The 16,454-nt window shown below is 42.9% G+C and overlaps 1 protein-coding gene across 1 annotated transcript in view; it reads left to right on the forward strand.

Annotated features, from left to right (window-relative positions):
- The first annotated feature begins 5,725 nt into the window (after nucleotides 1-5,725).
- Nucleotides 5,726-16,454, forward strand: part of LOC115109656 (cortactin-binding protein 2) — a 64,366-nt gene continuing 53,637 nt past the window's right edge. The window contains 2 exon segments of the mRNA XM_029634855.2: nucleotides 5,726-6,172; nucleotides 9,900-10,007. Coding sequence (XP_029490715.2) covers nucleotides 6,092-6,172; nucleotides 9,900-10,007 — 189 coding nt within the window. The 5' untranslated portion in view covers nucleotides 5,726-6,091.

The following is a 16,454-nucleotide window of genomic DNA, read 5'->3' on the forward strand; positions in this document are numbered from 1 at the left end:
TACCACTCTATCGATTCAATTCAATTCAAGGGGCTTTATTGACATGGGAAAACGTATGTTAACATTGCCAAAGCAAGTGAGGTAGATAATAAACAAAAGTGAAATAAACAATAAAAATGAACAGTAAACATTACACTCACAGAATTTCCAAAAGTATTTACAAATGTCATATTATGCATATATACAGTGTTGTAACAATGTACAAATGGTTCAAGTATAAAAGTATACAGTGGTGTTTGTTCTTCACTGGTTGACCTTTTCTTGTGGCAACAGGTCACAAATCTTGCTGCTGTGAATGTGAGACTCCCGAACCCCCACATTGAAATGTGTTTGCACAACATTCAATCAGACACCAACCTGATTTTAAAAGCTCAAACTGTTGAAGTGTTTCAGTTTCACCTTTTAATATATGTACAGTGAAATGAAGCTAAAGAGCTAACCTGACTAGATGGATCAGTATATCTTCATTACCTGCCAAAGCCAAACAGAGGCTATCACTTGCTGTGAAAGTGTAGGCTATTACCCTAACATAATTACAATTATAAGTTTGATGGCTGTCTGCATTCTGGCTTGGATCCCAACAGACGTTCTTCACAAACACAATTCTTCCATTGTGACCTGATCTACTTGACAACAACAACAAAAAGAAGACGCATTCTAGTTCAAAAGGTTTGGTCGTAAATGTTAAATCGAGTCAAAGTCAAATCTGATGAGCTTTGTGTTACACGTAATGTATTGAGACTCATTGTTCCACACAATACTACTTGCGGGACAACGTGCATGCACGATTAGGGCCCTGAGTTCTTCCTCATGATCTGACCAGGAGAAATTCCAGGTCCTAACTACGGCTATAAATATGAAGTAGGGCCCAGAGGTGTTCCTGGTCAAGTCACACACAGGGCCTTAAATCTATGATAGTATCTGTGTCGCAGTTTTTTTGTTGTTGCTTTGAAAATTATGTGGTACATTTTCACAACTCTTACAAAAACAAAACCCCAAACTGGTGACACTTGTTACGCAGCCAGTCTTTCATTCGAAACCTGTCATTGTGCATTCATTTGGATTGTAAACGTCTCTTACCACACAACCATTGAATAAAAATGAAAGTTTATTGTGAAATATAATAAGAACATTGGTTTAATCACCAAATCACAACATAATTATCTATTTTCAATTTTGTTGTTTTAACTACCAGTTCCAATGCAAGCTATGCAGGATACAGGTTTCAAATCGCCCCTAGAAGTGCTGAAAGTTAAATGCTACAGTCCTGTAAATTACAGTAGATTACACAGTTTTCACATTTGACAACACACCTACATTACCCAACAAAATTGACAGAAAATCTATAATTTCCATAATATCTATCCAATGTGCAATTAAAGGTGTGATCAATGAAGACATCCTCTACAATCATTCATTTTTTCCCAGATATAATTGTAACATAGGTGTAATGTAATTAAATGTAATAAATGAAATGAAAATAAAACATAACGTTTAGCACACACTCATTTGCGTCAAGCCTGTCTTGAGCATAATATTATTTACAGTAAAGTCTCATATTTGAATAAACTTTATTGATCCCAGGGAGGAAATTGGGTTAAATAGGCCAATTTTGACTTTACGGCAAATGTGAGGTAGGTATATGGTACAAACCTTATGCTCTTTTCTTGTTTTACTCTAACTCCATTAGCAGTTTCCTTGTCTTCCTCTCGGGGAGGGAAAGAGGGGAGGGGGGATGATCTCTCTCATGACTGACACCAATGCGACAATCAACTAAGCAAAGTAACCATCAGAGAGAGAGAGACAGAGAGACAGAGAGAGATAGAGGGGCCTCTGTAATGCTACGCTATGCTACATGCCCCCCCCCCAGCACTTTGAGGGACTTGGCTCATAGTGACTCGCTCATTGTCGATACACACAGCGAGCACAATAGCTTCCTGTTGGTGACGAGGGTGGAGGGAGAGCAGGGTGAGCACTGGGCAGCAGAGCAGCCATCACTAGTTCCAGTGTGCTCGTGCGCTGGGTCGTTCCGCAGACAGACCAGGCGGCCCGGAAAAAAATGACTTCGTCCCGGATGAATCTCACGTCCTGGCGAGAGCTTCAAATGAGGAGACACAGAGGGTCCGGATAGTGACTCAACAGAGAGAGAGGGAAGGAAGAGAGGATGTGGGGAGGAGAAGAGGAGGGGATGGAGGACAGAACTGGGCCACAACTCTTCCTGATTTTCCTGAGTGGCTGCCAAAGCCTGAAGCAGACCCCGCGCTCTCTGAGCACGCTGAACAAAAGTTGCTGTTTTCCTTTCTTCTCTCTCTTCCCCTTTCTTCCCAATCTCATGCCCTCTCGCTCCCTAAAACGTTGGACCAACATCCTCTGTTTGAGGAGCAGGTGCTACAGCCACACAGTAAAACACTACTGCAGAGTGACTCAACACTTTACTGTCTGTCAAGTGTTGACAAACCACAGGGAGTGGAAAGCAGCTAATACTGGTCATTGTGGTTAGGGTTGGGGCTTTCAAAGGTGCTAGTGTGAAGTTTGTTTGAAAACCGTATTTCCATGTTTTTAAAAAAGAAAAAAAAGTTAACAAATCATTATATCTGTCATTTCCACCTGCCTCATATGTTGCGTTATCATAGCAATTTAACTGGTATGAAATTATAAAACAAACCACAAAGCAGGAAAGGAGGAGAATTTGTCAGAGAGACCGAGAGCAAACTTGTGAAGCAGGTGGAAATGATAGAAATACGCAAGGCACTAAGGCAGTCAGGGAGAGGAGACTAGGAGAGAGGAGACAAGGAGAGATAGACAGACTAAGAGGAGAGGCCCTATCTCCATATGGAAGGAGGTGTCGAAAACGCTAAGTCTGCACTATGGCAAGTAAGGAGGGGCAAGGAATGAGATGGGTTATCCCCACCCCCGCGCCTTCCAACCACCTACCCAGGCTTTTAGAGCGAGTCCTAACCTAGGGTCGTGACCCTGATACTGGCACCAAGCGTCAGAGAGAAAGACATCCTTGTTCCAAACAGCCCCTGACTTCAGTTCAGATGGATGCCACAAAGATGAAGTCAGACAGAAACTTGATGACTTCAACACCGGACAAGGCTGTCATCCCAGCCGGGAAGCACAATCTGCCAATGTTACATGTTTGTTATAGACGACACAGTAAACGCATCGTTTGATGACCTTTTTAACATGCACTACCTGTTTGGTAATGGTAGACTTGGTTTGCATTTACAGTACATGTAATGGATCATGATAACTCTTTTATGACACTTGGCATGGGATAATGTAGCTGCATAAAATACACCTAACTGTTAACCCCCAAGAGCACAATCTGTCACTTCTGACAAGTTGTAAGTGCTCAGTACTAGTTGTTTTGGTCTGCTTTAACTTTAAATATATGACTGTTTTTTTTTTACATTCAGCATGGCGTTCCAATCCAATATCCAATTCAGAGGACCTGTCTGTCAATCCTAGACACAAAGAATGCCGGGGATCCAGTTCTGAGAGGCCCCTCTATCTCTCTCTCTCTCTCTGATGGTTACTTCCTCTGTGGGCTGTCCTGAGTGTCCTCACATCCCGCAGGGGAAGACACTCCATATACTGTGTGTTAGAAACAGATCTAGGATCAGACTTACCCTCCTTGAATACTTACCTTAGGGTCAATATACCTTGGGTCAATATGCATGCACGCAGGAGGACTTCTTTGTATCGCTTCTTTTAGGTAGGATATCAGTTACACAAGGCTTAAAACCTGTGGGGCCTAAGGGCCAGTTTTGGCTTATTGCATAGCGTAACTACAACACATTTCCTAAGATGCATTTATCCCCATCATAATATTGTTCTACATAATTTTTTTAAGCATCCCATAATGCCTTATTCTACATTGTTAAAAGCTCGAGTTAATTGCTAAGCCGCTGTGCTGTGGTTCACCTCAGCTTAAGGCTAATTGTTCTGCAGTACATTGCATGAGCATTGTTGTGTGAGCATAATGTGAAACGAGGTTTCATTAGATGCTTCTGCTGCAACACACAGATGAATGCTGGCCCTAATTTAATTTGATCACAGCCTGCTGAACGGGAGGTAGGGCAGGTCTACTGCTCCTAAATGGCACCCTATGCCCTTAATAGTGTACTACTTTTGACTAGGGCACATAGGGTACCCATAGGGTTTTGATCAAAAGTAGTGCACTGTAAAGTGAATAGGGTGCCATTTGGGACGCAGATCAGGTCTACCGTTCCAAAACCCCCCACTATCCAGTCCCAGCCTGTCCAATATCAATAGTTTCTGCTGTGATGCCCTGGGAACGCTGGTTGGCCATTAGCATAAACATGATTAGCCAGATTTGGCCCAGAGTCAGCGTTCAATTAGGCTGGTTGAGCAGTAACAGTAGCTCCCTTCTGCGGTTTAAAAATAGCAGTGTCTTTGTAGCTAACAGCACCGCTGGTGGTCCACAGTACACACAGTCAGTTACACACGGAGGGTAACTGTCAGGAACAAACGAGACCAAGAGTTCAAACCAAACTCCAACTTTGGTTTTCCTCTGTCTCACAATTAAACATAAAGAGGGCCTGAGGTTGAACTCATGGGAGCGAGGAGGCAAAAGGTTGTAAGTCATGCGAGCGGAAGTTTTGTTGACTGCCAGTGGGGGCCACCCTCATCCAAACAGTCCCCATAATCTCCAACTAATGACACATTTCCCTTCAGCACCATGATGGAGAGAGGGGATGGAAGAGATTATCTCCGCATAACATCTCCAGCAACATCCAGCAATCTGCATCAGATTCAGACATGAGTTTGGGGATTTGACAGAACAATCATAGAGTATAGTATATATGTCTGTCTGAGACCCAAGGGCCTGCAGGGCCACCTCACAAATCAATCAATTTGGGACAGAACTGGAAGTCCCCTTTAACAGAGCACAGAAGGACTGGCAGCTGTCCACTTTGATTGGGCCCAGGATAAATGTGGTAATTGAGACAACACAGTACTTTACTATACATACTTTCATACTATGACAGATGTAGGCGAGAGAGAGTGTTGAACAAAGAAATGGGACACTGTGCGGTGTGATGTCACCAAGGTATTCTACTGTGCAGGTCATTTCAAAGCAGCAATGGCACTGGCTATTTAAAACAAGGGTAAACACAAGCGAATGTCAGTCGTTATCATAGGCCATGAAAATGTGCTGGCAATATCCTGTATTTGACCCAAATAGTGTATCAGTGACCTGGTTCTGTAGGACAACAAGGAGGCTAAGGATCACCCTTGAATCCTTTAATGGCACATCTGGACGCCCCAGTAATATTTATATTCATATCCGTGATGATAATCTGTGGACTGGAGAGCCATTGTTGACATGGTGACAGATATCTCTTTGATACATGACCTATCCATGCATGTAGCAATCCATCGGCTAGACATCCCGTTTACAATGACACGTCGATAGGCCTACCTTTTAATAATTAAACACATTATAGTCTATAATGTCTGACGAGCAGGAAAATATAACCTGTAAAATAATAGTGGGTATCCATTTGCTGGATATTTTATAATGCACTAGGGGGCCTATGCTATTGTGTGTAATCCGAATAGGCCTCTCGGCTTTGGCTGTTGGCATGCAACAACAATAAATCCTCAGGTTTATGACTATGTGATTCACAAATCCACAGTCATGGAAAGGGTAAATAGGCGATTTAGGCAGTAGACGCGGTGGGGTTCCTATTCAGAAATAGGACACAGCCTTGGCTACACTCCTACTTCGCTCCCCTTTCAATCACTCTTTAACGACGGCGCAGCGCACCTCATTTCAAGTTGCGAACGCACGATTCGCATCTGGAATACGCCTCGGGTCCACGCCTACGGACCAATTCCCCCCTCCACCAACCTGCGTGCCCGAAAAACGCCACGGTCCGGTCTAGGCCAGACTGTCTCGTACGCGGAGGCACATTTCTCTCTCTCGTGTTATAGAAATTTGAGGCTAGAGTCGTGTGTGAGATTTGCATTCAGCAGCGTAATAGTTAAAGCGGTACCGAATGCGTTGTTTTATGTTCTGTGTGGTGCCCTCACTCCAGCAGACCGCTACAGTAGGAAGATGGCGTCGGAGGGAGCGAGCGGGGAGCAGCCTCCTCCGGTACAAACACTGGCAACCACAGTGCTTGGAAGTGTCGAAGCGGTAAGACGTTTTGTTTTATATTATATCCAGGTCTATATGTTTACATCGTTGGTCCCCCCCCCCCGTTTTGGAATAAAGGAAAGGGAGTAAGGAATTAGGAAAGACGGCGCATTTCTCTACGAACCTGAGTGTTCATCTTGAAGCAACAGCAATATGTTTGGCAATGTAGAGAACAGCAAAACAAGGGTTTTCTGATTTGTGTAGACGCCGACTATACATATGATCAACGGCTTTTATGGGAATTAAAATCGTATAGAAAGGCAAAGGAATTGGGTTTATCTATCACAAATAGGTTAATAGCTCAAATGTTGGTACGGCCCATATGGGGAAACGTAGTTGGGCTATAAAGCACTGATTTGCGATGGTTACAAAGGGGGTTTCAATCTGTACTTCCAGTTGAAACACAATTTGGGCTATAGGTTTTCGCTCTCACAGACCGTGATGTATGTAGGCTAGTCGTCTGAATAGATAACGAGCTTGCTTTTGACATGGCTGTTCGATGCATAATCGTGCCTCTTTTTCACTCCGTCAACGCTCCAAGTTGAAACAAAATATGTTGATTGCTGTGTGTCAGTGAGGCTTTTGACGTGAATATGTTGTTATCAGATGTAGCCTAGTTGTGTTTGAACAAACCTGCCTCTACGGTTAAAAAGAGAAAGACACTAAATATCCTATGAGGACCCCAAACCTCTTACAATCTTACATTTTAAGCAGCTCTTGTCTGACCACAAATCATGGCCTATTTGCAGTCAAGAATAATGTTTCCTATTCTGTATAGGCCTACTAATTCTTTTCGATTTTACCTGTGACCCTTAGAACAATATTAGAAATGTTGACTCTCAGTGAAAGTGGTTTTGTTTGTCTGCAAACTCCCCACTAATCGGACTGAGCTGCAATTTTATTTTAATTTTTTAAAGCTCATCTATCCGGGACTTCTCACATTGGTCCCTCATCTCAGAGACAGGTTGCAACATGTGTGCCAGGGCACCGGCTTGCTACCCCTCTGTGCAAATTAATCAATCTCTTTCCCCACCGGAGGGGGCCATGCAACCTTTCCCTGGTTGTGGTATGCTTGGATGGTTCCATGTGCTCTGTTCAGTCAGACCATTGCCCACTACCTATTCTGCATTGAATTTACTGACTGGTCAAAAGAAAGCCATCTCCCATTTGCCACTTGAGTGGGTGGGAGGAAAAGGCAAGAATATCAAGGCAAAGTAAAATAGCGATGGAAATGGGGGCAGAGTGAGAGCAGAACGAAAGCATGAGAGATGGATGGAAGGAGAGCAGTGAGAGAAGCAGGGGGGGCCTCTGTACACCAGAGACATGTCTAAATTGGTCTTCATTTCAGTGACTCAGCTGGTATAGCTCAGAGTACTGTGTTAGCCAAGCCAGCCCTGATCTCCTGAGTGCGTTCAGTGCACACTACGCTCCTTCCTTGCTTTAACGGCCCGTTCTGCTGAACTGGTACCTCGACGACGGCACCGCAGCACAGCAACCAACCGTCCCCTTCTGACTCGGCCATACATCTCTGCCTGTCTCTCTCGCAAACTGTCTTTCCAAACATGCCAGGACAAGCCAGGCCAGCTAGCCACTCTTTAGGGGGGCTTCTGTTTCTATGCCCCCAGTTAAATAAAGCTCTTTGCATACCCCTGCAAGACCCTCCTTTTGTTTGCTCTCGGGGGAGGAGTTTCTCTTGTGAAGGGTCCTTGAGGACCGGCTCACTTGGTTTAGAGAGGGGTCAGAGGGTGAAAAATGGTGGTGGTGTGGGGCCACACTCGTCACCTCCCCCAATTCACCCTATAGCATTAGTTAGTACGCACACATTTTTTACTACTTGTTCCGTTGTAGAGGGATGTCTAATTTATTTGAATGTCGCCACTAATCTAACCTATTAGGCTATAGGACAGAGCCCATAGTAGTTGGCTCTTCCTTCCCTCCACATAGTGCAAATACACACTCACCCACACAGAACAGCTATTTTGAAACGCACGCCTCATGGAACAAATTAGCATTAGCTTCCCTCACCTGCTCACTGTGCAGAAATGCAGGAGGGTGAAATGCCACCCGAGCACATTGACGAAGACTGGGGGGCCCACATGATAGGCTTTGGTTTGGATAGTGTCGTGCAAGCCTTCCCGAGACTCCCAAATCCGATTCTCCAAATGGCTCACTGGCAGCACAGTGAGGGAGAATGCTGTGTGGGGTTGGTTGGAAATTGATTCGCTTTTTTTTTTTTTTCAAGCTTTCAAATCCATCGCTGGATTCTTTCCTTTTAACCCCCTGCTGTTCAGAATGAAATAGAATGCCGTACTTTCTAAGGGATTAAATCACACTGTATCCTGGTTCGCTTACTTGCACTACTAGTTATTTGACAAATATGTATTAGGCTAAAACCTGTCTCATTGTTGGCCTATGATTTACGCAAAAGTTGACGTACCGGTATCTCAAGCCCTATGAGTGTCTTGTCATCAAGACATGGTATTTAAATGGCCAGTATTTAGGGACACTTTGAACTACAACAGTCTGCTAAAAGATCAGACCTGCTGATTCCATATTTTGTTTGTGATTTAAGAGAGGGCTTTGAAGGAGGCTGCTGGGTCAAAGATGAAAAAAAATGGAGAAACCTTGGCAGGGATTGAAACGCATGATAGTAAATCACGCACCTATGGCAGGGTGATCGAATGTCGTGAACGGGTACCAATGAATGTGCCTATGCGCAGATCGACTAGGACACTTGTGACTTGAGGCAAGGAGGTCGTCTCTTCCTCCCTCCCAGATTATCTTTGGTTTATGATGTTGTATTGATCAAATAGCCGTCCAAAAAGGAAAGCTCATCTGGGATATAAATGAAATTGAAAAATGGAATTGGATGTGTTTCTAGAAGAGAGGTTTCTCTGCAGATGTTCTTGCCAAGTAACTTTCTCCCATCCAATCTTACCTCAGTGTATCTCTGCCTGTGAGGTTCTCTCATTTTCATTGTACACTTGTGAATGTAGTTCAGTTAAATTCCCCATATCTTCAAAAGCTGAGGATGACTAGACAAGTTCTTCTTATTCAATCAGGACAACGGGTCTTCAGTCTGTCCGTCAGTTTTGCACTGCCGTCTCTGTCGTGGAATGTAGACGAACCAGCCGCCGCTCCAATGTCCTCGCTCCTCACCCTACTAGCTGCCATTCGGATAAACCCAGGAACGACGTACATTTGACATTTTTGACATTTTTCTTGTTTTAAGGATGTTTTATTTCCCTTTTCTATGGGCAACAGTCAGAGAGGATGGAAAAGCCTTTTAATCGATTGAAGCAGCAGTAGAAAGTGGTCCCGTCACTCACAATAACCCTCATCCTCATTCTTTCTCCCTGTCCGTTCGCCCTGCGGGGTCCGTCTGGCAAAATCAGTGTTTAATGATGTGGCTAAATGTAATTGGACATTTTTAATAGTCAGACATTTAGGTTTCGTTAAGGTTACGAAACTATCTTGAGGAATGAGTTCTGTTTGTCATCGTGCGACTTGCAAACCCAACTGTTTTGCAGTAAGTTGGTGCTCTGAAGTTCTATGCATGTCCTTCTTTGCCACAAAATGTGTGATTTCCCAAGGATTAATAGAAACATGTCCTATAGAACATGGTGTCAAATTATTTCAGGAGACAAAAACGTGTTTTAGTTATATTAAAATGTTTCCTATGTTTTGCGAATAATACTTATCTTTCTGTGTGTGTGCGTTTTTGCAGAAATGTGAGTTTAACATGGATAATCTGAGCAAGCCGGAGCTCCTGACCCTGCTCAGCATCATGGAGGGAGAGCTGGAGGCCCGGGACCTGGTCATAGAAGCCCTGAGGGTGAGTCTGGACCACATACACACCTAAGTTTTCAGTACCCTCGTGAGACAATGCAATTGGGAATTGAACCGTTGTTACAGATGATGCAAGCTGTAGAAATCTGTAGAAATCTATATGGACTTGCTCAATACATATGCGGACTGTGATACGTCAGTGTTTACTTGTCAGCGATATGGACGAAGGATGTTATTTGTGTAGGCTTGTTGTTGTTGTTGTAAGGGCCACTTTGACCCAAATCTGGAAGTTCTACAGTAGGGATGAGGTTACTGGATTGAGAAGGTTCTACAATACAGATGCGATGGATGGTGTGGTTCAGTTGGATGCAGACAAGGTGACACGGTGTCCGTTCCTCTCGGTTGTGTGTCCTGGCATTGAGGTGACTATCCGTCCTCCTCGGGGGGCTAAGTGGCAAGTTATTTCTGTGAGAAGAACCATTCAGGACACTCTCTCCCTCTCTACCCCCCTCTGCTGTATTTAGGTCAGAATCACACTACTGAATTTTGCTCGCTGCTCCACTTCGAGCTGTCCTGTCCTCTTAAACTTTTTAATAGGTTTCTTAATGTTGAGTAGTTCTGGGAGCAGGGATGGAGATGGGATTGAGGCCAATCTCTTTTCTTAGCCTCTGGAAAGTGATATTTGAAATCAGCACGTTGTTCTCTACTGGCGAGAAATGCGGTTTGTACTGTATATTGCGTTTTTTCTTTGATGTAGTGCGTTTTTTTGTTGTTGTCCTTATCGACCTGACTGGCCTTGAACAGTGTTTTCTGGCATCCTTTTTTTCTTCCTTGCACCTAGGCACTGGCTGTGCTTGGTTTGGATCTATACCGTGCATTCGGAAAGTATCCAGACCCCTTGACCTTTTGCACATTTTGACACATTCTCAAATGCATAACAAACAAACAAAATCCTCATCAATCTACACACAATACCCCATAATGACAAAGATTTTTTTTTACTTTTTGCTAATTTATAAAAATGAAAAACAAATACCTTTTATTTACATAAGTATTCAGACCCTTTGCTGTGAGACTTGAAGTTCAGCTCAGGTGCATCCTGTTTTCATTGATCATCCTTGAGATGTTTCTACAACTTGATTGGAGTCCACCTGTGTTAAATTCAATTGATTGGACATGATTTGGAAAGGCACACACCTGTCTGTATAAGGTCCCATAGTTGACAGCGCATGTCAGAGCAAAATCAAGCTATGACGTTGAAGGAATTGCCCGTGGAGCTCTGAGACAGAATTGTGTCGAGGCACAGATCTGGGGAAGGGTACCAAAACATTTCTGCAGCATTGAAGGTTCCCATGAACACAGTGACCCCCATCATTCGTAAATGGAAGAAGTTTGGAACCACCAAGACTCTTCCTAGAGCTGACCGCCCGGCCAAACTGAGCAATTGGGGGAGAAGGGCCTCGGTCGGGGAGGCTCCAGAGTTCCTCTGGGGAGATGGTTGTCCTTCTGGAAGGTTCTCCCAGCTCTACAGCACTCTACCAATCAGGGCTTTATGGTAGAGTGTGTCTTTTACCACTCCACAGTAAAGGACACATGACAACCCGCTTTGAGTTTGCCAAAAGGCACCTAAATGACTCAGACTATGAGAAACAAGATTCTCTGGTCTGATGAAACCAAGATTGACCTATTTGGCCTGAATGCCAACCATCATGTCTGGGGGGAAACCTGGCACCATCCCAACAGTGAAGCATGGTGGTGGCAGCATGCTTGTGGGGATGTTTTTCAGTGGCAGGCACTGGGATGCTAGTCAGGATCGAGGGAAAGATGAACAAAGCAAAGTACAGAGAGATCCTTGATGAAAACCTGCTCCAGAGCGCTCAGTACCTCGGACTGGGGCGAAGGTTCACCTTCCAACAGGACAATGACCCTATGCACCTAGCCAAGACAACTCAGGAGTGGCTTCAGGACAAGTCTCTGAATGTCCTTTAGTGGCCCGGACTCGAACATCTATGGAGAGACCTGAAAACATCTCTGCAGCGACTAGAGGTCGACCGATTAATCGGAATGGCCGATTAATTAGGGCCGATTTCAAGTTTTCATAACAACCGATTTAAAAAAATAATAATAATTTTTAAAATATATATTTTTAAATACCTTTTATTTAACTTGGCAAGTCAGTTAAGAACACATTCTTATTTTCAATGACTGTCTAGGAACGGTGGGTTAACTGCCTTGTTCAGGGGCAGAACGACAGATTTTCACCTTGTCAGCTCGGGGGATCCAAACTTGCAACCTTACAGTTAACTAGTCCAACGCTTTAACAACCTGCCTCTCATTGCACTCCACGAGGAGCCTGCCTGTTACTCGAATGCAGTAGAAGCCAAGGTAAGTTGTTAGCTAGCATTAAACTTATCTTATAAAAAACAATCAACCAATCATAATCACTAGTTATAACTACACATGGTTGATGATATTACTCGTTTATCTAGCGTGTCCTGCGTTGCATATAATTGATGCAACGCTGGGGGATGATTTAACAAAAGCTCATTTGCGAAAAAAGCAAAATTGTTGGACGACTGTACCTAACCATAAACACCAATGCCTTTCTTAAAATCAATACACAGAAGTATATATTTTTAAACCTGCATATTTAGCTAAAAGAAATCCAGGTTAGCAGGCAATATTAACCAGGTGAAATTGTGTCACTTCTCTTGCGTTCATTGCACGCAGAGTCAGGGTATATGCAACAGTTTGAGCAGCCTGGCTCGTTGCAAACTAATTTGCCAGAATTGTACGTAATTATGACATAACATTGAAGGTTGTGCAATGTAACAAGAAAATTTAGACTTGGGGATGCCACCCGTTAGATAAAATACCGAACGGTTCCGTATTTCACTGAAATAATAAACGTTTTGTATTCGAAATTATAGGTTCCGGATTCGACCATATTAATGACCAAAGGCTCGTATTTCTGTGTGTTATTATGTTATAATTAAGTCTATGATTTGATAGAGCAGTCTGACTGAGCGATGGCAGGCAGCAGCAGGCTCGTAAGCATTCGTTCAAACAGCACTTTCGTGCGTTTTGCCAGCAGCTCTTCGCAAGCACAGCGCTGTTTATGACTTCAAGCCTATCGGCCTAATGGCTGGTTTAACCGATGTGAAATGGTTAGCTGGGTGTGCGCTAATAATGTTTCAACTGAGACTTGGAGTAGTTATTCCACTTTCTCTGCAAGGGCCGCGGCTTTTGTGGAGTGATGGATAACGCTGCTTCGAGTGTGGCTGTTGTCGATGTGTTCCTGGTTCGAGCCCAGTTGGGGCGAGGAGAGGGACGGAAGCTATTGTTACACTGGCAATACTATAGTGCCTATAAGAACATCCAATAGTCAAAGGTATATGAAATACAAATTGTATAGAGAGAGAGTCCTATAAATACTATATTAACTACAACCTATAACCTCTTACCTTGGAATATTGAAGTCTCATGTTAAAAGGAACCACCAACTTTCATATGTTCTCATGTTCTGAACAAGGAACTTAAATGTTAGCCTTTTTACATAGCACATATTGCACTTTTACTTCTCCAAAACCTTTGTTTTTGCATTATTTAAACCAAATTGAACATGTTTCATTATTTATTTGAGGCTAAATTTATTTTTATTCATGTATTATATTAAGTTAAAATAAGTGTTCAATCAGTATTGTTGTAATTGTCATTATTACAAATAAAATGTTTAAAAAATCGTCAGATTAATTGGTATCGGCTTTTTTGGTCCTCCAATAATCGGTATCTGCGTTGAAAAATTATCATCGGTCGACCTCTAGCAGCGATGCTCCCCATCCAACATGACAGAACTTGAGAGGATCTGCAGAGAAGAATGTGAGTAACTCTCCAAATACAGGTGGACACCAAGCTTGTAGCGTCATTCCCAAGAAGACTCAAGGCTGTAGTCGCTGCCAAAGGTGCTTCAACAAAGTACTAAGTAAAGGTGCTGGATACTATTTTAAAATGTCATATTTCAGTGTTTTATTTTTGTATGCATTTATAAAAACAGTTTGCTTTGTTTTTTTAAAATTATGCATTGGTGTTGAATTTGGCTGTAAAATAACAAAATTTGGAAAAAGTCAAGGGGTCTGAATACTTTCCAAATGTACACCCATCTCTTGTTCCCTCTTTCTCTCTGTTTCTCTCTTTCTCATTCTTTCCGTCTGGCATTCATGCTGGCTTTTAGTGTTCTTCCCGGCTCCCTCCCTGTGGATATCGTATCTCTGCAAAAAATAAATAATGCCCTCTTGACTGTCTTGATGACTGTCCCAAACACAAAGACCCTACTTGTTCTCCCTGAGATAAGCCTGCTCAAAGAGGGAGGAGAGCGATGGATGGATGGGGGGGGGGCTATACCCTGAGAGAAAGAAAGTGTTTCCCGTTTTGTTTGTCTGTTTCACTTGCTTTGGCGCTGTAAGCATGTGTTTCCTTTGCCAATCAAGCACATTTGAAGTGAGAGGAAAATAAATGGGAAAGGAACTAAAAAAGAGTTGAGGACAGAGATAAAGGGCCCACATCTTGACGTCTTGAGAAGGGTGGAGAGGCTGAAATCCTCTGTGAAAGTGGGATGGACGGTGTGCCAGAGAAGATTTGGCTGACAAAATCCTCTCAAATCACCAGAACGAATGGAGCCGTAAAAAAAAAGAAAGTGTCATCTGGAGACCAGCTGGCTAGAGCCATTGATATCACACAGTTAGGCAAGTCCTCTTCTTTTAAACCAACCACTAGTGCTGTGCCATTTAACCAAGATTTTGTTTTGTTGTAAACAACTAATTGACCGAAGTCTGTTTTAATTATTTGAATTACGTTTTAGTTTTTTTTTCTGTGAGCACCACACAGTTTCTCTAGAGATGCATCAGAGCCAGCCTGAACTGTGCGATGTAATAGGGAGTTGTAGTTTCCAGCAGGCCAATATTCTACATAGTTTAGAGCATACAAACGCGGTAATTAACTCAAATGAACCTTGTCCATTGCGCATCTACTTGTCCGGTCTGCGTTTCTTTTACACAAAGAATCCAGGTGCTGTAGCTCTACCTGAAAGTACATGATCTAAGTGATTGATAGTTGGTATTCAGCAGTCATAAAAGTGTGCCTTATTTACTTTGAAGAACTACTAAAATAGTGATTTTTTGTCAGACAGCATAGATAGCAGCTCTGTAGAGATGATGACTTGGAATGAAATAAGTCATCAAATAAAACAAATGTATTACACAACTGAAATATTTTATTAAAGTAAAGTCATTTGAATAAGTGATTACGTGATGAGCAGTAATGAGCATCATGGGACTTGTAGTAATTGTTTTATTTTCCGTTACAGCATTCAACCTACATAATGCATTGTAATAAAATCAACAACAAAACATTGACAACCATGATAATTTAGGAATTGAACCTAAACCAAACCGACCTCAAAAAGCACTAATTGCTCAGCATTACCAGCCACAGTACGATACAAAACACCAGACACGCCGAGCCACCCACTGTCCCTAATATCGCCACACAGACAGACCTCTGAAATGTTGACCGACTAAAGTGTGGTGGGCCGTTTGGCTTGGTATTGGTGTTTTTGTGTTTGCGGTGTTTGGGTGTTAAGAGGCTTTTGTGGCGACGACTAATTAGCATGTGGCTAAAACTGGCTGAGCCCCGCGAATCAGTTTCATTTTAGAGAATAGAAGGGCCGTAAACAGATTAGCCAAACGAGCGCAGTCACATGATTAGTGCGGCAGTACAGCAGAGCACTCTCATTCTTCTGGTGGCTGAGCGTGTCTGTCAATGATCAACTGTCAACAACCAGGGTTTAGTAGCAGTTGGTCCGGGCAACCACTTAACCTAAGACTGGGTAATAAAACACAGTTTGTTAAAGGTGCAGAAATCGCTCCATCATTTCCTGGTGACTAAAATTCGAATAGTTTTGTCTAATTTCAGTTCGCGACAAAACAAGAGGTCATTGTGTGGAGAATCATTGAAACATCTAAGCCGCTGTGAAATCTATTTTTATTTTCAGCTGTTTGAAGCTGGTATACAAAAGCGAAAGTATAAGGCGCTGGAAGCATAAAAACGGTGCATATAGATCAGCTCTACCTACCACTTATTAGACGCTTTCAATGAGAATGGCAGATCTATAACTCACATTTCTATGTTTTGGTCAGGCATCCAAAATGTGACATATTGCAGCTTTACAAGTGGAAGCTCTAAGCCAAAATCTCCCATGGGGATGTTTGTTAAACATATATATAATAAAGCTATATGGTGGATCCCCTGATTTGACCTATGCAGTTGTTAGATCGGGGATTATTTTATGTAAGTAAGGAAGGAAGCATTTTATAGGCTAAGTATTCCAAAAGGGCACAGGTCCAGCAGACCAGGCATATATTAATTCCACCCACTACTGACTTTGGTTCATTCTCTCGCATGCTCCCAACAACAGCGCTGCGTGTGATCTCTTGTA

The sequence above is a fragment of the Oncorhynchus nerka genome, linkage group LG25 (genome assembly GCF_034236695.1).
Source record: "Oncorhynchus nerka isolate Pitt River linkage group LG25, Oner_Uvic_2.0, whole genome shotgun sequence".
NCBI lineage: Eukaryota > Metazoa > Chordata > Actinopteri > Salmoniformes > Salmonidae > Oncorhynchus > Oncorhynchus nerka.